This window comes from Podarcis muralis, chromosome 8, assembly GCF_964188315.1.
Source record: "Podarcis muralis chromosome 8, rPodMur119.hap1.1, whole genome shotgun sequence".
Classification (NCBI taxonomy): domain Eukaryota; kingdom Metazoa; phylum Chordata; class Lepidosauria; order Squamata; family Lacertidae; genus Podarcis; species Podarcis muralis.
This window is the reverse complement of record NC_135662.1, coordinates 84236819-84261983: the sequence shown is the minus strand read 5'-3', so window position 1 is coordinate 84261983 and position 25165 is coordinate 84236819. Positions and strand designations below refer to the sequence as shown.

Below are 25165 nucleotides of genomic sequence, written 5' to 3'. Positions count from 1 at the left end.
GACTTACTTTCTTTTGTATAAAACAAGCCCGAAGGAGGCCCCCAACCCGCTCACAGGTCCTTGTATGATCAGTGGAAACAGTTGGTCCTGGCAAGTATTAACCACGCTCAATTCCAACCTGATAATTGTCACCTGGCCAGATTTTAACTTGTCTGAATTAATTTTAAGATGCATTTTAATTAATTGATGTCTGTTTTATGTTTTTATGATGTTAGCCGCTCTGAGCCCGTCCTCGGCTGCTGAGGGCGGGATACAAATAAAAAATTATTATTATATTATTCTTATTCGCTTTGTAGACATGCCACTTCTGTGTGGAAGCAAGCTCATAAAATAGGAGTTGCCAATCTTATCAGCCCCAAGCAACTTCTGATCCCTCCAGATGCCACATGCCAGCAAAGCACACACACACACATCTGGGCACACACAAGATCAAGCTACCCTATTATTTTCTTGCATTTATCAAGCTCTCTGTGTAAAACTAAGGAACTGTTAGGTACTGAAGCTGGGGAGGATTATTTTTTTTGGGGGGGGGAACAGATTTTAAGAAGATAAAACAATCGTGCAAGAGTGTTTCTCCACTTTTTTTGCCGCTGTTTTATTTCAGGAAGATAATGGCTTCAAGTTAAAGCTGCCAGCTCCCCTGAACCTTGCTTAGCGAGAAAGAGAGAGAGAATGCAGGAAAATATGGGCTGCAAGTTAATGAAAGGATGCCCCCGGGGCACCCCTGAACGTTCCTTAAATCACCCCTGGGTGCCACAGGACACTGGTTGAAAACCAGTGCTTTACATATTTACTCAGAAGTCCGGCCAGCTATGATCAATGGGGCTTCTTCCCTGTGAAGTATGCTAGGGTTGCAACCTAAAATGCTCTTCTCAGAAGGTTCAGAAAAATTATCCTGTGTTCTTTGTAGCTTGTTCAGAATGAAATAATAAAAGCTATTTGCCCATTTTCCAGCCAAAGGCTTCTAGAGCAGTTTATGAATATTAGAAATGAGATAATCCCATGTTTTTAGGCTTGACCCCAGAGGAATAGGGATTGGGAGGGCTGAGTTAAAAAGGAAGCTTGGGAAGGAGTTCTCCGTTATTCAGCATATCATTGAGCTTCCACAGCAGAAGGCGTTCTCTCACTAATACAGGACAACAAACCCCTGTGTTGCAAACGTAACACAACAAACAACACAAGCAACATGAAGACCAGTATACTAGATAGCACTGCAATTCTTATTGCATAATATACATAATTTAGTACAACAAAAACAAAATGTGTACACTTGTAAATTCTCTGATATATTTGAAATCAAATGAACACACGCCTGTCAATCTTTGAAAGTCTGTAGAAGTATAATAAGTCTATAGTAATAGATGCTATCCTGTGGGCTAAGCAGTAAAACTTTGTGCATTTTTCTAATCTGTGGGTTGTGCTGAAGAAGATTCCAGCGAAACAGTCAGTTTATCCGGGATGACTGTCCTACATTGTTATTCACTTACTACTTTGGCACCATGAACGCCTAAAAAGTTTCACCGCTTGTACTAAATTGTGTATATTATGCAATAAGATTTGCAGTGCTATCTAGCATACTGGTCATCGTGTTGTTTGTTGTTGGTTTGTCGCTTTCTCACACTGGCCGTGGCGATGTGATAGTCAGTAGCTGGAGGGAGGGCGGCTTTCAACAGAGCTGTCTTGGTTGCGTGGCGACTTCCCGCCCCCACCCAGGAAGAAATAAAGACACAGGACACCAGAATATAAGGTTAATGGGCGAAATAGGCCACAACTTTATTGATTACAGGAATGAGCGGTATTGGCTTAGGCATTGGCCCTATCGACTAGCCGGTTTCAGCCCGATTGCATGAAGACCAGCAAGGGTTAACCACCAGTAGGGGGAGCCCTGCTGAGGCACGTCAACTAGGAACTCCCCCGGAGTCACCGCTTGGGGGCGTGCCTTGGGCCCATACCTCCATAGGCTTCGGACAGAGCAACGCCCCCCCGGAGTCCTTTATCGGACTACCCTTTTCTGTGGGGGAGGCGATGGCGCTTCCCTCCCCCCTCTCATCCACTTAACCCTCCCTTGCCAATGCCTAACCGCCAATACTGAGGAGTTGTGACGAGTTGCTACGAGGTAGGCGAAAAACCAACTGGCTGTATATGCCAATTACCAATTGGAAAAAATTCCTGCCAGGTCCCGAGGCGACCAACTGAAGTCCATAGCAAGTCAGGGAGCCTACGTAGAGGAGATGTGATAGTCAGTAGCTGGAGGGAGGGCAGCTTTCAACAGAGCTGTCTTGGTAATGGGAAGGTGCTTGCCGGCTGCTTTCTCCTGTGGCCACCAGTGCCAAACACACTGCTCTACTTTCTTTTGGACCACATCAGTGAGGCTGAGAGGGGAGCCTTGCCGTCTTGGCAGCCCAGAACCTCCATACACACCACCCAGGCCTATGCCCAGAGATGTCCCTTCAGTGCTGTTAATGCAGTTGACTTCACCCCCAGACGGTCTGTCCCATTGTCTCTCGAGACGGACAGATGCCAGCAATGGGCCTTCACTTCAGCTTATGAAACAGCCTTGCCATGTGCATCCCTATCACAGAATCTCATTGAGTGGAGATGTTCCTGCTTACCTAGAACTCCATTTGTGCATCTCAGAACTTGTGAAACCTTGCATCTCGGTCCGTGGGGAGCTCATTAATCTTGTGCTCTTCTCCCTCTCTGTAGAAATTTCCAACAGAAGGGCTTGCCAACGTTGTCAGAAATGTCTTTGATTTTGACTCCTACAATAACGAAATGCGTGAGATTTTAATTCGGACTCTGCATAAGCATGGAATCCCAATTGGAGCAAAACCCACCAATGTACACCTGGCTAAGGAGTAAGCCTAACATACCTTGTATATTTGCTGCTAGTTAAGATCAACCTGTCTGCCTTGAATGCTTGAAGCAAATATTGCTGATACCTGAAAACAGATTGATATATTATTGAACTATTATTAATTTATACTATTTTAACTATGCACGTTTACAGCATTTTGTATAAATTGTGAATGTATTATATTATGAATAGTGATGATTTGTATGATTAAATGAATCCAATAAAGGGGAAAATTTGTTCTTCTTGGTTTCTCTTCATTGAATGATCATTTTGCAATTTATTTCCATAATTAGTAGCAAATCCAAATTCTTTTTATCAATAGTGGGGAAATATGTTAGCCCCTATTCTTGCACAAACCTTTCAAAATACTTTGTGGAACATGTCCAAAGAGTAACTTATTCTTGAGTGAAGTTAGCATTTCAATACTTATTCCCATCATCAGACATTTGGCATGTACTTTGCAAAACCACAACTCCACAAACTGCTTATAGGCCATCCATTTTGCTTCATGATTTGGGTGGCCTTCCTCTGGTTTCAGTCAGGTTTTTTTTTATGAATATAATAAATGCACATAATTTATGTGTCATAACTACTAAGGCTGTGATCCTATCCCGACTTACCTGGGAGTAAGCCCTGTTGATTTCAGTAGTACTTCTGAGTAGACATGGATAAGATCGCGCTGCAAACCAATTTCCAAAACCATTTATAGAAAAACAAATATTCCCCTTTATACATACAAACCACTGGTGTTAGGCAAATTGGTTTTTATGGAAACTGCCTAGGTGAAGGGGCAGGTAGTTAGCTAGTTAGTTAGTTAGTAAATACCATCTGAAATGCATGCCTAAATTAAAATTAGGATTCTAAAGATTAAAAGGAGCAGCTTGAATTGGGCATAGAAACAAACAGGTAGTCAAGTGAAGTTGTTTTAAAATTGGTGAAATAGGTTCATGTTGCCTCTTTCCAGTCAATAGTTTAGGAGTTACATTTATTTGTTTTTTTATCAATTACAGTTGTTAATGTAATCCGAAACAAAACTTTGGATTTGCTCTCCTTCCTGGCCATAGACGATGGGGACTGTTTGTGCTCACTGCACATAACATAACAGCCAGCATTTGCCGGGCAGTTCTCGTTGTATTTTATTCATAGCTGCAAGGCGGAAGGCATGTTGGGGCAAGGGTTACTGAGGGCAAGGAAATATTAGAAGCAAAAGTGAATGTTGGCTTACGGTTGAGACTGTTATCTGGATCTCTGAGAGGCTATATGGGTGCAAAAATCTTGTTAAAGCGTTTGGGAACTACCTCTCTTTCTATTGTTAGCTTCATATGTACAGTTCCGGCACAGAATATGGTTAGGATCGAAGCTGGGGTATGTTATGCTGGCCTGAGGCCAGATCAGCATGGTTTGGAGCAATGAATTCCAGTGGCGACACTTCTTCCAGAAGAAAAGGAAAAGGGACTTCCAACTACCCATTTGCCAGTTATATATACAAGAGTTCTTCAAAATAGTCAAATATTTACTCCAGGGTACTATCCAGCTGTTCTTCCCTCTGCTAAGTGACATTTTTCCAGCCTTCAGTCTGGGCATCTCAAGTTTATTCATTTTTCCTTCCAGATAAGAAGTCCAAAAGAGGTTCCCCGATTGTTATTATGTTATTATATATAAAAGTCAGCAGTAGTCGTCCTCCAGTCCGACATCACAACTGGACCTCCAATATTAAGAAACATTCAGTCCTTGTTTTTTATTCCTCAAGGGTTTATTCACTATGGTTAAGACAATAATAGATAGCTATTTACTTATTGTATAATCATTAATTCACATCCGAATCCATATCTTCCAGTCCCATTTCCTGATGGCCACTGTTTTCAGTCCTTGAAAATATATGTATATATAGAAAGAGAGAGTTTCCATTTCCTCCTTTTCCATTCTTTTCCCAAACGTGTTACGAGAGTAAGTAGCTTTCCCCTCGAGATTTATTCCAAATTCTACACAGAATTCTTTCATTCTCAACTCATCTCTGCCAGCTCAGGATATTTCTTACTCTTTCCATCCATGGACCCCTTCCCCTCCTCCAACATCATAGCTTGGCTGTTTCATTCCTCCAGGCACCTGTGTGGAGGTCCTCTCACTTTCATCATCCCTTGCCTTCAACTATATCATTCCATTCTCCTGGTCTGGCAAATCTCCAGCAGTATTTTTTCCAAAGGCTGTATATATTATCCAGCCTCAGTGTTGCCCAATTAACATTTAACATTTTATGCAGCTCCACTCTTATTTCCTTTAATTGCTCATTCAATAATTGTTGCACGACTGCGACAGTCAGTGCAGTATTTTTCAGCATTTTCACCAGCCTGAGTGCTTTCTCAGAAATTCACACAGTCCTTGCTTATCTGGAAATTGCATTTCTAACATTGCCTTCTCAGAGGGAGCAGCCATGTATTTTCACAGTACAAAGCAGCACATTCACCAGTAAAACAGGATTAAGACTAGAACAAAATAAGATGAAAATTTCTGAAAGTTGGAGAATCTCTTAGCTGTTTGAAAAACTTTCTTTGGTATGTAGAATAAGAGCATGCTTTTTGATTTATTTGTTTACAACCCCTTAATGGCATCTCCTCTTAAGCCAGCTATTGGGTTGTATTTCAAATGAGCATTTTAACCAGCGGAGAGATAGTTATAGTAGTAATTTATAGGAGCTTCAGAAATAATTGAAGAAAGGAGCTTTTGATTATCTTTGCCCTAGGGCCTGACCTCAAGGGCTATTAAGTGGTGTTTGGGCAAAATTCAACCGTTTGGGTTCCTTGAAGATTTCTTGGTCCCATAGCGGGAGCAATCCTTCCAGAACATTTGGAAGATAATCCCTGTTATATCTGTTCCTCAGAGATAATACGAGACAGTAGCTATCGTTAATCACCACTTAATTATCTTTGAGGATAGAGCCTCAACAGAGACGGCTAACCAGCCATGATGCCTCCCCAGAAGTTTGAGAATAATGAATTTGTAATGAAATTGAGCTGGACAAGGTGGTCCCTAGCATAGTGTTAGAGGACCCCGGGACTGTTGCCCTGGGTGACTCCATTGTCCCTGTGGAGGCTGCCATTGGGCTGGCTTGAAATTTCATGTCCTCCATGACAACCATGGGAATGTCTCAAGTGGCTGTTGGACCAACAGATTAGGCAGGGCACACCCTTGAGTGATGTGAGGGATGGTTTGAAAATGAGTGCAGTCCCTTGTTATTTTTGGACCATTACCTGGTCTGGTGAAGTTGGCTTGGTAGTGGCAATTCCTGCCAGTAAGGGGAGTGGGCCTATTTGAAGGGCCTCCCTTCAGAAACTGATGTGTTCCTGAAGGACTCTGTCAAAGCGCTGACCTCCCTATGAAATGACAATATGAAAGGGGCGGTTGACATGATCGCTCCCAAGCATAATCTTCGGCACTGTGCCACCTAAGTGGCTCCTTCGTATCTTGGTGATCTTTGGGCTATGAAGCAAGCCCACTGTCTCTCTCCCCTTCCTCAGAAAACTTATTTGAAAAGGAACACATGCCCTCAGAGTCAAGTTTGTATTGTTAGATGTTTTAGTAGTAAAGCGAGATGAGCGCCGCAACCCCAGAGTCTTTTGTGACTGGACATGACTGTCAGGGGTCCTTGACCTTTAACAGTCATAATGTTGGAAGTCTGGCAGGTTTAACAAGCATTATCTTAACTAATGTGTTAAGATAATGTGTGTCCTCGTTCGCTCTGAGCCAGTGTGGTGTAGTGGTTAAGAGTGGTGGACTTGTAATCTGGGGAACCGGGTTCGCTTCCCCGCTCCTCCACATGCAGCTGTTGGGTGACCTTGGGCCAGTCCCACTTCTCTGAAGTCTCTCAGCCCCACTCACCTCACAGAGTGTTTGTTGTGGGGGAGGAAGGGAAAGGAGAATGTTAGCCGCTTTGAGACTCCTTCGGGTAGTGATAAAGCGGGATATCAAATCCAAACTCTTCTTCTTCTTCTTCCGATTCTATGCCCTGACTGCATTCTGTGACAGGCAGGAAATGCGGAGAGACCTTCTTCTGAGGGAAACACAGCCATTCAATGGCAATGCTTCATCAGTCATGGCAGTTAATGAAAATGGGCTGAGTTGTATACAATAGGGTTGCCATATTTCAAATTTTTGCAAAATCTCTTTTTTAAAAAATAATATTTATTCAAGTTTAACAAATACAGAAAAGAGAAAAACAAGCAATAAAAAATTACAATAAAAAGAAAAAAAGAAAAAGTACTAAAGAAAAAAGAAAAACATTTTAAAAACAAAAACATTAAAAAAAGGAAAAGACCCCTATTTTCATAACCTTAACTTTCATTTACTTATTTCCTTGACTTCCTCACACCTCCCTCTTTGTATTCCAGTTCTGTTAGTTGTCAGCAAGTTCTTTCCCTCTTTCTCTAATCTAGTTCCATAATTCATCTTAACGCAGTTTAACTTCAAATTTTACGCCTTTACCCATAGTCAATCTATTCTTACTTAATTCTTAATAACATTTCTACTAGAGCCGATTAATTTCTTTCCAACAACCTTCTAACATTCATTAATTTTACAATGCTTCTCCAAATATACTTTAATTTTTTTCCAATCTTCTTCCACCAACCCTTCTCCAAATTTTTGCAAAATCTCCCCCAAAAAGCGTCCCTTTTTTAAAAAAGGGGGGAAAAATCAGCACTTCCGATATGGGCTGCCATACACCAGGTTTTCCTGGACATTCGTGCTGCTTTTCGAAAATTCCACCCAGACGCCATTTTTGACGTACAGATCCCAGCTATCTCTGGGAAATTCCGAATGTATGGCAGCCCTGGCATAGAGGACTATTCCCATTATTTTTATCTAGTCTCTCCTTGATCTTGTCAGCTCCCTATCTAGCTTTCCCACCCCACACAAAAAAAGAACCCAACTTGGCCTCCTCTTTAAATTCTTACTTGGCAGAACTTGTTTGTATTTTCTAGAAATGTATTTCCTTCTTCCTTTGTCAGTTGTTGCATTCAAACCTGCGGCCTGCGTGCAGCCGAAGTGTTTCTGGATATGTTGGGATGCAGCTTATACTGCACAGGCCATTTGGGTTTCCAAGTCTTTCCCTCACAGAGCATAATTTTCAGTGGGACTCCTCCTGGTTTTGTTTCCTTGAGATCTTAAGACTACTGACTCTGTGGCAGATTAACAAGGAACCTTTTCAGCTCAGAAATTATTTTTAGATGAGGTGCCATCTAAAAAGAGAAAGTTATGGGTGGGTTAGCATTCCTGGCACTTCAGGTGCCAATAACTTGCATTTTCCCTCTTACATTGATTTTGGTTTGGTTTTGTTCCTTTGTTCTCTTTGTTGTTGTTATCTGTAAATGTTTGAAAACTACCATCTCTCTCTCTCTCTCTCTATCTATCTATCTAAAAAACAACAAGTTAATAATAGTTTCTTTGTTGGGCAGGTTGCCATTGCCAGTTGCAAAATTAATGGGCTACTGGAAAGCCAGCCAGCTGGGTAATGCACAGCAGAAACTTTTGTGCCCAACTGAAACACATCACATAGATATAAAGGTGAGATTTTAAAAAATAAATCTTAACGTTGACTGTAAGCATACCCTATTTTCCAGGATTTTAAAGTCATACAGAATTTTTTCAAGTATTCACAATTTGCAGTCTTCCAATTCCAGGGCTGGATTAAGACCCTTAGAGGCCCTAAGCATTTAAAAGATTTTGGTGCCCACATATGTGTCTAATTCAAAATATAAATTATATTTATTTTAGGGTCCAATGTACTTGAATGTGCAGGCATTCCCATTGGAAAGACATGAAGCCAGATCTCTGAGCTTTACAGAAGAACGTGCCTTTTGGTCGCTGCCTTTGAATGAAGTTAATTTAGTGTGCGATGTTGCTGTGGCGCAAGGTAGAGTATAATATTTATTTTCTGTTTATTTACTGATGATGAGAAACTGTATGAATGTGTAGGTATCTAGAACATGTAAAGGTAGAGACTTCCGGTCGGCGCCAGCGCTTAATGGCGGTCCTACCTCCGAGCTCCGGAGAAGGACTGCTTCGCAAGTTCGGGTCTTACCCGCTACGGCGAGCGGGGGACCCCTAAAATCCCAGGCGCTGAAGCCTGAGAACAAGGAGACTCGGTGGGCACCTTTGCGCCCCCCGGTACCGTGAAAGAGCCTTTTTAAAGGCTACGGATCGACATCGGGAGTGAGCGCGGTGCTGAGAGTCGCTACCCAGCCTGCGAAGTGAAGCCGCGTCGCCATAAGCGGAGAGCGCCGACTTCTTCCTGAAAAGAAAATTTGGACTGAATTCCCGTGAGTAGGAGCTGGAGAATAATCGGGATCTTAAATTTAGTAAATTGGGCTAAAAACGGGGAGATTTAAATCAAGGAAGTCTGCCTCCCCCCGACTGCATGAAAGTGAAAGCAACGGAACTCTAGACTTGCATCCGTTGAAACCCGCTCTTTGATCAGCTAAACCGGACATTTAGACCTTTGATCTCCCCCCTAGCTAGCAGGGCAGAGGGGAGGTGAATGAGATTAATAACTGCATGATTCTTTTGAAGTTAAAAACCTCTGCTGTCTCACCTATTGAAAGCATGAAACGGTCTGCCTTCTTAGGACACTGAACTGACTTTTCCCTGCAGTGATACTTTGATACAAAGTTTTCACAGTGCCTGGCTACAATATATTACAAGAAGAAGCAATATAAATTGGGCAACTGTGGCAATCTGAAGTTACAAGTTTTTAGTAACATTGACTTTGACTGTGTTAATCTCCTTTTTTTACATCTTTGGACATTCTCCTTTGTCTTCGTGTTCGTTATTTTGTTTTGTGGCCATTTTGATTTGCTCCCTCTAGAGGATAAAGTAAAGTCCGGCACGGCCTAGGACAGTGGAATTTTCCAACGGAGGACAAATCCCGTGGGGACTGACCTTGACATGAGTGGCTCACAAGAAGAGATTGTTACAAGAGCTAAGACTAAGCAACAACAACAACAACAGCTGCAGCAGCAACAGACAAAGAAAAGAGGCTCAATTTCAGGCGTAACAGCCGGATCAGTAGGAACAACAGGACAAGATAAAGGAACAGCCGCCTCTATGGAAGCTCTGACAGATGCTCTTCTCAAGATAAATCAAACTCTGGAGTCTTTGACAAAACAGACTTCAGAGAATACACAAAAATTAACAGAAATATCAGTAAGATTAAACCAGAATACAGAATCCATAAATAAATTGGTGGAGGAAAACGCTACTACGCGCCAAATAGCTGAAGAGGCTAAAGCTACTGCTGGAGAGACACAGGAGAAATTAGAGCCGATTGCTAAGAAGGTTTATGAGCATGATGCGACTTTGGCCTTGTGGGAGTTACAGAGAAAAGAGAGAAACTTGAAATTAAGACTGATTCCGGAGAATGAAAGAGACAATCTTGTGGAATATCTGACACGGGAGTTTGTGGATTGTTGGGACCTTGAGGAAGACGAATTTAAAATCACGACAGCTTTTAGATTGGGTAAAAAACAAGACAGAAAGACCCCAAGAGATTGCTTAATCACACTCAGATCCAAGGAGGAAAGAGACAAAATATTAGGACTACACTTTGAAAAGGCCTTGCAAATCGGAAATTCAGCTGTACAGATTTTCAAAGACATCCCAAAATACATTTTGGATTTAAGAAACTTCTACAAGGATTTGGCTCTTCTGCTAAAGAAAAATTCCATTCGCTTTAGGTGGGAGTTCCCACAAGGACTGTCATTTGACTACAAGGCAAAGAAGGTGAAAATAAAGACAATCCAAGACAAGGACAAATTTCTGGCAAGAAATCAGGAGGACTTGCAGAAGGGGACTGTGGACGCACTTGCAGAACAGAGGAGAGCATTGGAGATTTTGAATCTTTCGATCGGACAAAAACCACTACCATCAGAAGAAGAACAACAACTTGGAGCTGTTGGAGGAGTTTAGAAAAACAATAAGATGGCTTTGCAATTCCTTAGCTGGAATTGTAATGGGCTCAATGGGCCCTTGAAGAGAAGACAAGTATTTCATATATTGAACAGAGAACAACTGGACCTGATATGTCTACAAGAAACTCACATAACCAGAGCCCACAGGAGATTACTCACAAATAAAAGGCTAGGACAAGAATTTATTTCATCAGACAAAGTTAAGAAAAGAGGAGTGGTAATATATGTGAAAGAGAAATGGGCCCCAAAAATGATATTTAAGGACGAACAAGGGAGATACCTGGCAGTGGAGATACAAATACAAGGAGAAAAATTTTTGGTGGTTGGAATTTATGCACCGAATGAAGGCAAATCTGACTTCTTTAAGAGACTTCATGAAATCCTCACTGACTATTTGGATTACAATATGATAATTATGGGAGACATGAATGGCGTGGTCTCCACTAATATGGACAAGGCACAAAGACTAACAGTTAGCAAGGAAGGGAGACTCCCTAAGACTTTTTTTGAAATGACAGAAAATATGGGCTTGATAGACATATGGAGAACAAGGAACCCTCTGGAGAGAGAGGGAACTTTCTTCTCCCAAGCAATGATGACCTGGACCAGAATCGATCAAATCTGGATCACTAGTGGAATGGCCCCAAAGATTAAGAAAGTGGAAATCTGCCCAAAAACTTGCTCCGACCATAACGCCGTGAAGATGGAGATGAAACTCACAATGACTGGTCAATTTAGATGGAGAATGAATGACACCCTCTTTCGAGATAAGGAGATTCTCACGAAGGCCCAAAAGACCCTAAAAGACTACTTTGAAATAAATCTGAGGACCGACGTGGAGAAAAGAGTGGTCTGGGATGCAAGTAAGGCGGTGATGAGAGGATTTTTGATTCAACAAAATTCAATAAAGAGGAAAAAACAAAATGAGAAAAAAGAAAAGATTTTGGAAATGATAAAGGAAGGAGAGAAAAAATTAAGAACAAAACCAAAGTCTCAGGACATATTAAGAGAGATTAAGTTGTATCAAACACAATATATGGAATTGATGAACCAAGAGATTGAATGGAAGATAAAGCAAATGAAGCAAAAGACTTTTGAATCAGCGAATAAATGTGGCAAACTTTTGGCATGGCAACTGAAGAAAAGGCAGAAATTAAATACAGTTACAAGCCTAGAGGTGGACGGGAAAAATATCTCTAAACCCAATGAAATCAGAAACTGCTTTTTAAGCTACTTCAAAAAACTCTACACTCAAGGCCCGCAAAATGAAGAAGATATAGACAAATTCCTTGGAAAATATGGATTACAAAATATCTCTCACCAAAGTAAGATGGATTTGAACCAGAGAATTACAGAACAAGAGATAGAGGCTGCCATTCAGAATATGCAATTGGGCAAATCTCCAGGACCAGATGGACTGACTTCCGGATACTACAAATCTCTGAAGGAATGGCTGACTCAACCTTTAAGAGAAGTTTGTAACGAGATCCTTGAGGGAAAAAGGGCACCTGAATCGTGGAAAGAAGCATATATTTCACTCATACCAAAGTCAGAGACTGAAAAGACCCAACTTAAGAACTACCGCCCAATATCATTGCTCAATGTGGATTACAAAATTTTTGCAGACATTCTAGCAAAAAGATTTAAAAGAGTGTTGATGGAGAAGATTCATAAGGACCAAGCAGGCTTTCTCCCTAAAAGACACCTGGCAGACAATGTAAGGAATGTAATAGACATTTTGGAAAAGCTAGAGGTGAATATAAACACTAAAGCAGTATTGATCTTTGTGGATGCGGAGAAAGCCTTTGACAATATTTCTTGGAGTTTTATGAGGAAGAATCTTCATGGGATGGGGGTAGGCCAGGGTTTTGAAAATGGTATGGCTGCAATATATTCCGAACAAAAAGCTAAACTGATTGTAAATAATGTTGTGACTGAGGAACTTAAGATAGAAAAAGGAACACGACAGGGGTGCCCGATCTCCCCATTACTTTTTATCTCAGTTCTGGAGGTGTTGCTGAATATGATAAGAAATGACCAGCAGGTCAAAGGAGTGCAGGTCGGAGCTAAACATTATAAGTTAAGAGCGTTTGCAGATGACTTAGTATTGACTTTGCAAGAGCCAAACACTAGTACGAAAAAGGTTTTAGAAATAATACAACAGTTTGGCCAGGTAGCTGGATTTAAGCTGAATAAGCAAAAAACTAAAGTTTTAGGGAAAAATCTAACAGACATGGAAAAGGAGAAATTTCAAGAGGAGACAGGTTTGACAGTAGTCAAGAAGGTGAAATACCTAGGGGTTTATTTAACATCTAAAAATCTGAATTTGTACAAGGACAACTATGAAAAATGTTGGTCAGAAATTAAAAAAGATCTAGAAATATGGTCAAATTTGAAATTGTCAATGTTAGGCCGAATTGCAGTGATCAAAATGAATGTATTGCCTAGAATGTTGTTTTTGTTTCAGACCTTGCAGATTCTTGACAAGATGGAATGTTTCAAGAGGTGGCAGAAAGACATTTCGAAATTTGTCTGGCAGGGCAAAAAGCCCAGAATTAAATTTAAGATATTGACAGATGCCAAAGAAAGAGGGGGGTTTGCCCTGCCGGACTTAAAATTGTACTATGAGGCAGCAGCTTTTTGCTGGCTGAAGGAATGGATGCTCCTCGAGAACACAGACATTTTGGATCTGGAAGGTTTCAATAATGTTTTTGGTTGGCATGCATATTTATGGTATGACAAAATTAAGCAGCATAGTGCCTTTAAAGATCACATTGTTAGAAAAGCATTGTTTAAGGTATGGATGAGATATAAAGATCTGTTGGAAAACAAAACCCCTAGATGGGTGTCACCAGTCGAGGCTAAAGCAGTAAAGAAACTCAATATGGAGGTCGGATGGCCGAAGTATTGGGAAATTTTGGAACAGGATGGAGATAAGTGGAAATTACAAAGCTATGACAAATTGAAACATAAAGTACAAGACTGGCTTCAATATTATCAAATAATGGAGCTTTTCAAACAGGACAGGAAAATTGGCTTTCAGGTGGAAAAATCAAAACTAGAGATTGAACTGCTAGAACCCAACACTAAGAATTTATCAAGAATGTATAACTTGTTGCTGAAATGGAATACACAGGATGAAATGGTGAAATCAGCTATGACTAAATGGGCACAAGATATTGGTCATGACATTATGCTCGCTGACTGGGAACAGTTATGGACCACCGGTGTTAAGTTTACGGCATGTAATGCCTTAAGAGAAAACATAATGAAAATGATTTACAGGTGGTACATGACCCCAGTCAAGTTGGCAAAAATTTATCATCTGCCCGATAACAAATGTTGGAAGTGTAAAGAGACTGAAGGTACCTTTTACCACCTTTGGTGGACATGCCCGAAGATTAAGGCCTTCTGGGAAATGATCTATAATGAAATTAAAAAAGTACTCAAATGTACCTTCTCTAAAAAACCAGAGGCCTTCCTCTTGGGCATTGTCGGCCAATTGGTGGCAAAGAGGGATAGAACTTTCTTCATGTATGCTTCAACAGCAGCAAGAATACTCATCGCAAAGTATTGGAAGACACAAGATCTACCCACTCTGGAAGAATGGCAGATGAAAGTGATGGAGTATATGACATTGGCCGAGATGACAGGCAGAATCCGTGACCAACGAAAGGAGACGGTGGAAGAAGAATGGACAAAATTTAAAAGTTATCTTAAGGACTACTATAAACTTAATGAATGTTAAAATGTTGTGGTTCTCAGAAACAAAGGGGTACAGGATATAAGGTTAGAATTATAAAAGAGGATTAAGATGATAGAGAATGGAAAGTAACAATGGGGAGTTGCTAGTTGAATTATGGACATTGGGATGCAGAGAGGGGGGGTATGGGGAAGTCCAAGAAAAGAGGTTTATGAAAATATGTTTGAAACTATACGTGTATGTTTGTCATTTTTAGTGTTTGTTTGTTTCTTTTAAAAATTTTGTAAAACCAATAAAAAAATTTTTTAAAAAAAAAAGAACATGTAAAGGTAAAGGGACCCCTGACCATTAGGTCCAGTCGTGGCCAACTCTGGGGCTGCGGCGCCCATCTCGCTTTATTGACCGAGGGAGCTGGTGTACAGCTTCCGGGTCATGTGGCCAGCATGACTAAGCCGCTTCTGGCGAACCAGAGCAGCGCACGGAAATGCCGTAATATAAATTAGCTTGTATGCCACCTTTTTTTATTCCCTCTGCTCTATAAACAACCCATTATGTAGCCAAACACACATGGAGACATACAGTCACACGTCATGTTACGTTTGCTTCATGATATGCTTTTTCAGGTTGCGTCCCGCGGCGACCCGGAAGCACCGGAAAGGGTTACTTCCGGGTTTCGCGACTCGTGCATACGCAGATGCGCAAAATGACGTCATTCTCATGCGCAGAAGCGGTGAATCACAAGCCGCAAGTGCGCAGATGCGCCACTGCAGATTGCGTTCTATTCATGTTGCGAACAGGCCTCCGGAATGGATCCCATTCACAACCCAAGATACAGTGGTACCTCGGGATGCGAACGGGATCCGTTCCGGAGCCCCATTCCCATCCTGAATAGAACACAAGACGTGATGGCACATCTGCGTGTGTGCGGGTCATGTTTTGCTGCGCAAAAATTATATTTTTTGCACTCTCTTTTTCCACTTTATTTTGTATAATATAGGGATGTGGGTGGCGCTGTGGGTTAAACCACAGAACCTAGGGCTTGCCGATCGGAAGGTTGGCAGTTCAAATCCCTGCGACGGGGTGAGCTCCCGTTATTTGGTCCCTGCTCCTGCCAACCTAGCGGTTCGAAAGTACGCAGTGCAAGTAGATAAGTAGGTGCCGCTCTGGCAGGAAGGTAAACACTGTTTCCGTGCGCTGCTCTAGTTTGCTGACCACATGTCCCGGAAGCTGTACGCCGGTTCCCTCAGCCAGTAAAGCGAGATGAGCGCCGCAACCCCAGAGCCATCCACGACTGGACCTAATGGTCAGGGGTCCCTTTACCCTTACCTTTGTATAATATGTGAATACATATATATGTGAATACATATAGGATTATTAATAACCTGCTATATTCTGTATAGACTCAGTCCATATATCAATATATTTATGCAAACAATGTCTGTGCCTATAAGCAATCTGTTCATATGTTTGCTTTCATGTAATCTGTACCTTATTCCCGCTTTCTGAAGCAGAAGACACCCTTTATGTGGCTACATGCAATCCTGTGTCCTTATATGTCATGGATCCGGCCAGTAAGAATGGATGCATTATAGACTTGTATGACATCTTCCCAAGGACCGTTGGTGGAATATGGCAACCGTTTGTGACATTGGCACCTTTGGGTAACCCTCTCAAAGGTCAAGTAGTTCTACACGAAGAGCAGGTAAAAAAAGCCAACACGCTTTCCATTTCTGGGGTTAATATGTTAGCACCAGGAAGAGGGATCCCTCATATTTCTCAAGCTCTAACGTCTGTCTAGTTTTGAGATCAAAAATAATTCTCATCCAGTTCATCTTGGTTGGGATTATGGAGGACACATGTTCCCCTGGTGTATGGCACTGCCTTTTGTTGTTTTCGCCAAACGTGTCCCCACTGTGTAGGAGCTGGGCTTGTGACGCATCTTGCTTGCTCACTTGCAGTCCTCCGTAAACTTGGCTCCTTGTCCCGCATGAGAGCTGGTGTAGTATGGGGGTTAAGATACAGCATTATGAATTGGAGACAAGATTTGCACCGGGGATTTTCTGTCCAATAACTAATTGGGGTTCCTTTAGACACGCCACTTTGCCTCCACATCCACATCTGCAAGAGAGGGATAATTCTATGGCACTACCGTACGGACTTGTTGCAAGCTTTGTCTTCTATTCCAATAGCATATTACACATTTTAGACAGCACTTTTACATTACATTCCAACAGACCTCTCTCCAGTTGTGATGTTTGTTCCCCAGTCCCTTGTATTCTATCTTTCTTAAGTACTTCATTCAAATGAGGATATTGTATCCATCTTGTCAATTTTCCTGATAATTCCATAAATTATTCTAATTGATACTCTCCTCACTATTTTTAAAATAAATTTCTATAAGTTGTCCAACCTTCCATCATATTGTTTTTCTTCACCGCTATGGCTTCCAATGGTGACAGCCCAAGTGCTGTTTTTGCCTCTAATAGGTTTTTGTATTTATTCCTTTCTCTGTACAAATTTTCCCCAGTTATAGGATTTGTATGTACTTTCACCTTTTCATACCATAAATAAGCCTGCCAACTGAAAATATTATCATGACATTCTAAGTCTAAAATATGTGAATTCTCCAATGTCATCCATTCCTTCAACCAACAAAGACAAGATGCTTCATAGTATAATCTCATATACGGCAGGGAGAAACCTCCTCTCTCTTTTGCATCTATCAATATTTTATATTTTATTCTAGGTTTTTTCCCCTTGCCAAATATATTTAGAAATATCTTTTTGCCATGCATTGAAATAATAATAATAATAATAATAATAATAATAATAATTTATTTATTTATTTATTTATACCCCACCCATCTGGCTGAGTTTCCCAAGCCACTCTGTGCGGCTCCCAGTCAAGTGTTAAAAACAATACAGCACCACAGAATCCTTTTACAGAGTCTAAGACAAAGATTTTCTGAATATTAGCCTTGTTTCGCCATCCTAGGCTTCATCAGTAGAACAGGCTCATATGTAATATTACAGGATAGTGGATCTTATAGCATAGTAATGGTAACAACCCTTCATGTGGATTATTGGACCCTTTGAACAGACAGGTGGAATAGATACTTATACATGTACGGACCTTATGCATGAACTGACTAGAGAATGAACTGATCCACTGGGTCATCTCCTTTTTTTTGTTGAACTTTATGAGACTTCCGTTGAAATCTACAATTTGATACAACGAATAGTATACCTTATTTTTTCAAAAGTACAGCCGGTTACTCCTTCTGGTTATTCATGCAAAAGTATGGAGCGACAGTGTCACCATTTGCAAGTTTCTCTGTTCTCGCTCCACTTATTAGGCAGAGCAAAATTTATGGTGACATAATATCTCCAGTTTTGCATTGCTAAACACTGAAAATGAAAAGAGAGGTGTTGCTGCTGCGTTTGATGGCAACTTCGCACTCGCATAATTCCCGAACCAAATCATCTGTTTGCTTCCTGCTGCTCTCCCTATCCTTTACAGTCTGTTCTAACAAGATAAATGCATTCTGGATATTTCATTTAACTGGTGCATTGGGGGGGGGGGGATGCCTTTATTCATGTTCCAGGACCTTAATGGCACAGAGAAATGCAGATAATTGTTCTGCAGGCTAAAAGCAGTTTGCCACCACCATTCAGAGTCCAGTTTAAATCCTAATTTCCTTTTGCAGACTTCATACAAGAAAGCAGATGAAAGCTGGGGCTCATCATTAAGCACTAAAAAAAAATGTTGTTTGCTTTTATTGCTCTTGCAATGCGCTTGTACTGTCTGAAACAGTCTCAAGAGCTCCAGCAGAAAGTGAAGAGAAAAGGAAATTAATGAATGCATCCAAAGCTCTTTCAAGCAAATGTACAGCGACGCACATGCACAAAACAAAAATATTGAGTACTTTCTTGTTCTTGGGGGGCATGAAAGGGAGGAACTGGGTATGGCTTTGGAGGAAATACTTGCCTGCAGGAAAGGAGGGATGGCAAAGCAATAAGGAAATAAGTCCTGTTCAAATATGTTCTTTCCTTTCTTCCTGCTCTGCATTTTTAAACTCCCCTCCTCCCATCTAGAAGAACTCTAACATCAGCTTCCCTTTCCCTTAGTGGCAATTACACCCTTATTTGAACTAAGTTCTTCCAAGGGAGGAAAACCCTGGCGAAGGAACAAACTGAATCAAGGAAAGGGAAGCTTTGCAGTAGCTAAAAATAAAAGAGCGGCGCCTCAAAATAATGGCTCTTACATCTGTTGAGTATTTGGAATTCGAGGCACTGGGGACATGAGGTCACCCAAAGGTTTCTTTTCTCCCAGTAAAGAATAAACATAAGCGAAACTCTGCACAAGCACCGCATATCTTCCCAGCCCACTTGAAGAATTGCCAAAGCTGTAACTGGAAGTATTCACCAGTGATGCAAATTTCTATTTTTATACGCAAACCAATACACCACCAGTCCCTGTTACAGATGGGAGCCATTAACGTCTGCAAGGGTTGGGAAAGGGGCCTTGTTATGGTGCCAGTCCACCGCTAAGTGAAAGAACACAACTGCCTTGTTAAGGCTTGCAATCGCCAGGAAATCTTAACCCTTTATTTAGTTGGATTGTGCTAATGTGCATTCGAGACTCATCAAGAAGGCATTTTTAACCGTCTCCTTCATGTACTTTTGTATATATAGGGGCTGGGAGCATTGCAAACACTTTCTTGGAGTTACGTAGGGTATAATGCCAAGTGCTTGGCAATATCTTACTGGGTTGAAGTTAAAACCTTCCTTTTTTAAGAAGAGATGTTGATTTGCTGAATATAACTACGATCCGGAATGTATGAGTGGAGATTTGTTACATGTAAGGGGTTCTTACATGTAAAATATGGTCTGAAGCTCAACATCGAAAAAACTAAGATCATGGCCACTGGTCCCATCACCTCCTGGCAAATAGAAGGGGAAGAAATGGAGGCAGTGAGAGATTTTACTTTCTTGTACTCCATGATCACTGCAGATGGTGACAGCAGTCACAAAATTAAAAGACGCCTGCTTCTTGGGAGAAAAGCAATGACAAACCTAGACAGCATCTTAAAAAGCAGTGACATCACCTTGCCGACAAAGGTCCGTATAGTTAAAGCTATGGTTTTCCCAGTAGTGATGTATGGAAGTGAGAGCTGGACCATAAAGAAGGCTGATCCCTGAAGAATTGATGCTTTTGTATTATGGTGTTAGAGGAGACTCTTGAGAGTCCCATGGACTGCAAGAAGATCAAATTTATCCATTCTGAAGGAAATTAGCCCCGAGTGCTCACTGGAAGGACAGATCGTGAAGCTGAGGCTCCAATACTTTGGCCACCTCATGAGAAGAGAAGACTCCCTGGAAAAGACCCTGATGTTGGGAAAGATGGAGGGCACAAGGAGAAGGGGACGACAGAAGACGAGATGGTTGGACAGTGTTCTCGAAGCTACGAACATGAGTTTGACTAAACTGCGGGAGGCAGTGGAAGACAGGAGTGCCTGGCGTGCTCTGGTCCATGGGGTCACGAAGAGTCGGGCACGACTAAACAGCTAAACAACAACAACAAGGGGTTCTCAACTAGAATCTTTATCCCTGGTACCAAGTTTTCTGTGTAAGGAATTCTTTTGCCTGAGGGAACATTCAGGCAAGTGCGTTCCCTTTTGCTACCTGAAGTGTTATCGCCCAGATACAAATTCACCACCTCAGTAACAACAAGGCATAATTCACATAATTTACATTTCTGCCAAACTGATGCCTGCCTATTTTTTAGGGTGAAGTTATAGCAATATGGCATGGAGACCCCAGTTGTCACAGTCTTGAATAGGTAACTGAATTTTTAAAAAGAAAGAAATGAAGTGCTTTACCTTAGTGCCATATCCTAAAAGATAAGGGGAGCTGTCTCACCGCACTTATTTCCAAATAGACATGCATGAATTTTATGGTCCTAGATTGTGCCTCATCTTATTCCAGGTTGCTTGAACATTTTCACTTGCTCCAGCTTCCTTCAACAAAATAAGCAAAGAAGTGATCTGTAGCAGATCTTGGAATTAATCTGTGATTATTTCTTTGGTGCTCTCCCATTCATATGAGATTACACGGGTTGGGATATTGAGACCAGTTTGACACAACAGACCAACCATATATTTCTCTTCTAAGTCAAGGATTTCAACCTAACAGTGAACTTTGACAAAATGCTGTTGAGGGGCCTCGAAAGAAAGAAAGAAAGAAAGAAAGAAAGAAAGAAAGAAAGAAAGAAAGAAAGCTTAGGTAGTGGTTTCCAACAAAGAGAAATCTACTCAAAATTCTAAAATGTCTTCAGTGTCAATCTTTTAAGTGAAAGGAATCAATGATGCTATGAAAATGGCATATGCTGGAAAAGAATGTAATTTTTTCTTTTCTTTTTGCAGAGCAATGTTATTCTATTAGTGGACATTAACACGGGATCCATACGCCGACTTTTACTGTCGCCAGATGTGAAAGAGGGTCCTAAAAGGTCATCCTGGTGGGGCAACAAGGAAGAGCAGGTAAGGCAGGGGTCAGCAACCTTTTTCAGCCATGGGCCGGTCCACTGTCCCTCAGACCTTGTGGGGGGCCAGACTATATTTTGAAGGGGAAAAAAATGAACGAATTCCTATGCCCCGCAAATAACCCAGAGATGCATTTTAAATAAAAGGACACATTCTACTCACGTAAAAACACCAGGCAGGCCCCACAAATAACCCAGAGAGGCATTTTAAATAAAAGCACACATTCTGCTCATGTAAAAACACGCTGATTCCCGGACTGTCCACTGGCTAGATTGAGAAGGCAATTGGGCCGCATCCAGCCCCCGGGCCTTAGGTTGCCTACCCCTGAGGTAAGGCATCCCAGTAGCCAACTACGCTTTGTGCGAAATGAGAAGCAGCAACAGAAATGAGAAGCTTCGGTCTCCTCCAAGCCTAGTTATCACAGTTTTTTCTGTCTAGCCTTTATGAACAGCAGCACATAAAGGAAGCTCTTCACTTTGAAACCTCATGCCAGGGTGCATTTGTTTAATTTTTTTAATGGTACTACAGAACAACTGTTTTTGCTTGCAGGCACTAACATAGCTACTCTTCAGGAATTTGTATGCATGTATTTTTAATTAAATTTCCCTGACAGTCAGATATAGGAAATGGGCTTTGGAGGAGCTATGTAGTCGTGATGCAGTATAATTTGCATGTGAAAGGGCCTCTTGTTCAGTACCCAGGATCTCAATTCAAAAGAACTAGAAATATCTCAGGCTAAATTCTTCGAGAGTAGGGCAAAGTCTACTGTCCTAAATGGGCCCAGTGGTCTCTGACAGCTTCGCATGATAAATCTCTTTTGTTCCAGTCTCAATCCAGTTTACGTCAAATAAACCAGGGAATCTGTGGTTATAAGCATTTATATATCAGTAGAGTGCACCCTGCTGGCTTTTGGAATATAGTACTATATTTTTTGCCAAACAAGGTCTCTATGGAAGTAAAAGCCTGATCTGAAGCACTTTTCATTCATATATATATAGAGGCCAAATATTCATTTGCTGTTTGTTAGTTTTTCCTCCTGTAAGCAGGCAGACAACTCCTTTACAAGTTGTGATGAATTTGGTAATTTTGTGAGTTTGAATTGGGTAATTTTGTAATTTGTTTTTTTCTTAGAAGAGTCACAAAATGTGCAGGGAGTTTTCACACAAAAACTGGCTGGTGTTCTATAAAGAAGAAGGGTGAGAAAGAACTCCTGTTTCCTATTCTCTCCCCTCACAGCAAAAATACAGGCCCCTCTCCTGCGTTTGACCTCAGCCTAATTTTGTCTTTCTTACCCCTTTATTTTCAGGAGTCACCTTACTGTTTTAGATGTCCTGGAAGGCCATGCTCACACCATCACGCTGCCTATCAAACTCTCCTCTGTCTTTTTGGTGGCTGAAGACCACTGGCTCCTGGTCGAGAGCAAAACAAACCAGTAAGATAAACATACTACAGATATGCCTGTAGACATAGACATATCCATGCCCTCTCCATGCCTAAATATTTGCATGAAAAGATTTCTCCATAACTTGGGAATTTCCATTTTTTGTAACTCCTGCTTCTGCTTTACCAAGTTTTTTGGCATGACCCAGCCAAAAATACTGGTGTGGTTTTTATGTAACGCTAAGCCAAACTTTGGCTTAGTTAGAGCCGGTAATCCTGGGGGTATCTGGGGTGAAAATTTGCTGCCACTTGACTCCTCCCTTGGCCATGCTGCTGCTGTCCGTGGCTTGCCCTAGTGCTTGGCTTACAGCCTGGACTTGTGGTTTGTGTCTCTCCCTATAAACTATATAACAAAGCTTTGTTCTTGATTTACCATTTGTGGCTTGCTTGGGGGAGACAAACCACTAACCTGGTTTCACACATGACAGTCAACCAAACTATGGCTTAGCTCTGGGTTGCATGGCGGCAGCAGGTCCAGGGAAGGAGCAAAGCAGCTGTGATTTTCACTCCAGGGACCTGCTTATTCTTGCTAAGCCATGGTTTGGCTTAGTTTTCGTTCTAATGAGTTAAAAACTTGCTTTGCTCCAACCCATTGAAATCCAACCCATTTTCAAGCACTTAACGTGGGGTATGAATCTTAAGAGGGACATGGGTGGCGCTGTGGGTTAAACCACAGAGCCTAGGACTTGCTGATCAGAAGGTTGGCGGTTCAGATCCCCGCGACGGGGTGAGCTCCCGTTGCTCAGTCCCTGCTCCTGCCAACCTAGCAGTTCGAAAGCACATCAAAGTGCAAGTAGATAAATAGGTACCACCCTGGCGGGAAGGTAAACGGCGATTCCGTGCGCTGCTCTGGTTCGCCAGAAGCGGCTTAGTCAGGCTGGCCACATGACCCGGAAGCTGTATGGCGGCTCCCTTGGCCAGTAAAGCGAGATGAGCGCTGCAACCCCAGAGTCGGCCACGACTGGACCTAATGGTCAGGCCCTTTACCTTTACCTATGAATCTTAAGATTGGTAAAGCAAATGGAATATTATTTGTAATGGTGCCTACAAGGATCAAGACTACATGCAGTCAACACAAAAAGATTACCTCTGTGATCTCCTACTCTAAATTTAAGAGTGGGGAACATTCTTACTGTGCCCAGGGAGGTGGCGCTGCCCTTTCCTGTGGCTGCATCACAGCCGTGGCACCTTATGAACATCAGCAACGTAAGTGGGAATCATAGAATCATAGAGTTGGAATAGACCACAAGGGCCATCGAGTCCAACCCCCTGCCAAGCAGGAAGAATAAGTCATGTCATCAGCCTGTCTCCCTTAATTCCCTGCATAAAGATGTTGCTGGTATTATACTGGAAGGAAGGAGTAATTCTGAAGTGGTAGCTTAAAAGGTAAAGGTAAAGGTACCCCTGTCCGTACGGGCCAGTCTTGACAGACTCTAGGGTTGTGCGCCCATCTCACTTAAGAGGCCGGAGGCCAGCGCTGTCCGGAGACACTTCCAGGTCACGTGGCCAGCGTGACATCGCTGCTCTGGCGAGCCAGAGCCGCACACGGAAACGCCGTTTACCTTCCCGCTAGTAAGCGGTCCCTATTTATCTACTTGCACCCGGGGGTGCTTTCGAACTGCTAGGTTGGCAGGCGCTGGGACCGAGCAACAGGAGCGCACCCCGCCGCGGGGATTCGAACCGCCGACCTTTCGATCGGCAAGCCCTAGGCGCTGAGGCTTTTACCCACAGCGCCACCTGCGTCCCCGAAGTGGTAGCTACGTCACTGTTAACCTGAGAATAAGTCCTAAGGATAATTTGAGGGTGGGAGAGAGAGATTGGGGGCGCAAGAGCCAAACAATTGTGACGGTGTTGATCAGTGCAATGGACAAGAGATAAATATGGCCGTGTTAAATAACCACTGGCCAATTCCACATGATTTGCAGAAAATATCTTTTAACTAAGCCTACGCATATGGAATCTGAAATGAACGGAATTTGCCAGTTACACGCACTGAATGAAGAGCCAACGGAGACCGAATCTGGGATAAAAACAGGTAGGGAATTTAAAATTGATTTGGCGCTGCATGAGTCAGGTTTCCATCTGGTTACACTTATTATGTGAATTAAAAGCTTTAAAGGGACAATTTTGCAATCTTGTGCAAAAGAAGCTGCCTTAAACGAGCTGGAGTAAATTAAACTGGTGTAAAATCATACTAGATCTAAGCCCCCATTCAGCAGTGGGAGATCTCCTGTTGCTCTGCCTAAGGGTGGCAGAGGGAAAACAAGCCTTTAAAAGAGTGGTGTGTGTTGGGTTGCCAGCTGAATGGACTGAGTCCCCCGACCTCAAATCTCCCCTTCCACCAGACTCAGCCAGTTTCAGTTCAGCTCGCTGAGCCGTCGCTGAGCCAGGAAGAGCAAGTTTACACTGGCATATCTTTGGCTGAGTCGGGGTTGGCAGCTTAATGCAGGCTGAGCCCAGGTGAGCTGGAGATCTGCGGCATCCTCAGCTGCTCTCCCTGACATATCTTGCCGTAGGATTGGCCCCTTAGCTGGATACAAGCTTTTGCTCTTCAGGATTAAATAAAAATGTTTCTGTATACCTGAAGGAGCGTCACTGTCCCCATCATTCAGCCCGGATACTGAGGTCCAGCTCTGAGGGCCTTCTGCCGGTTCCCTTG

At 42.2% G+C, this 25165-nt stretch overlaps 1 protein-coding gene across 1 annotated transcript in view; it reads left to right on the top strand.

The window, feature by feature from the left end:
• The window catches only part of VWA8 (von Willebrand factor A domain containing 8), a 97200-nt gene that overhangs the window by 47019 nt on the left and 25016 nt on the right, over positions 1 to 25165 (top strand). The window contains exons 26-33 of the mRNA XM_028738079.2: positions 2707 to 2858; positions 8308 to 8416; positions 8627 to 8765; positions 16030 to 16223; positions 20947 to 21063; positions 22198 to 22262; positions 22373 to 22498; positions 24432 to 24541. Coding sequence (XP_028593912.2) covers positions 2707 to 2858; positions 8308 to 8416; positions 8627 to 8765; positions 16030 to 16223; positions 20947 to 21063; positions 22198 to 22262; positions 22373 to 22498; positions 24432 to 24541 — 1012 coding nt within the window. The remainder of the gene's footprint in view (positions 1 to 2706; positions 2859 to 8307; positions 8417 to 8626; positions 8766 to 16029; positions 16224 to 20946; positions 21064 to 22197; positions 22263 to 22372; positions 22499 to 24431; positions 24542 to 25165) is intronic.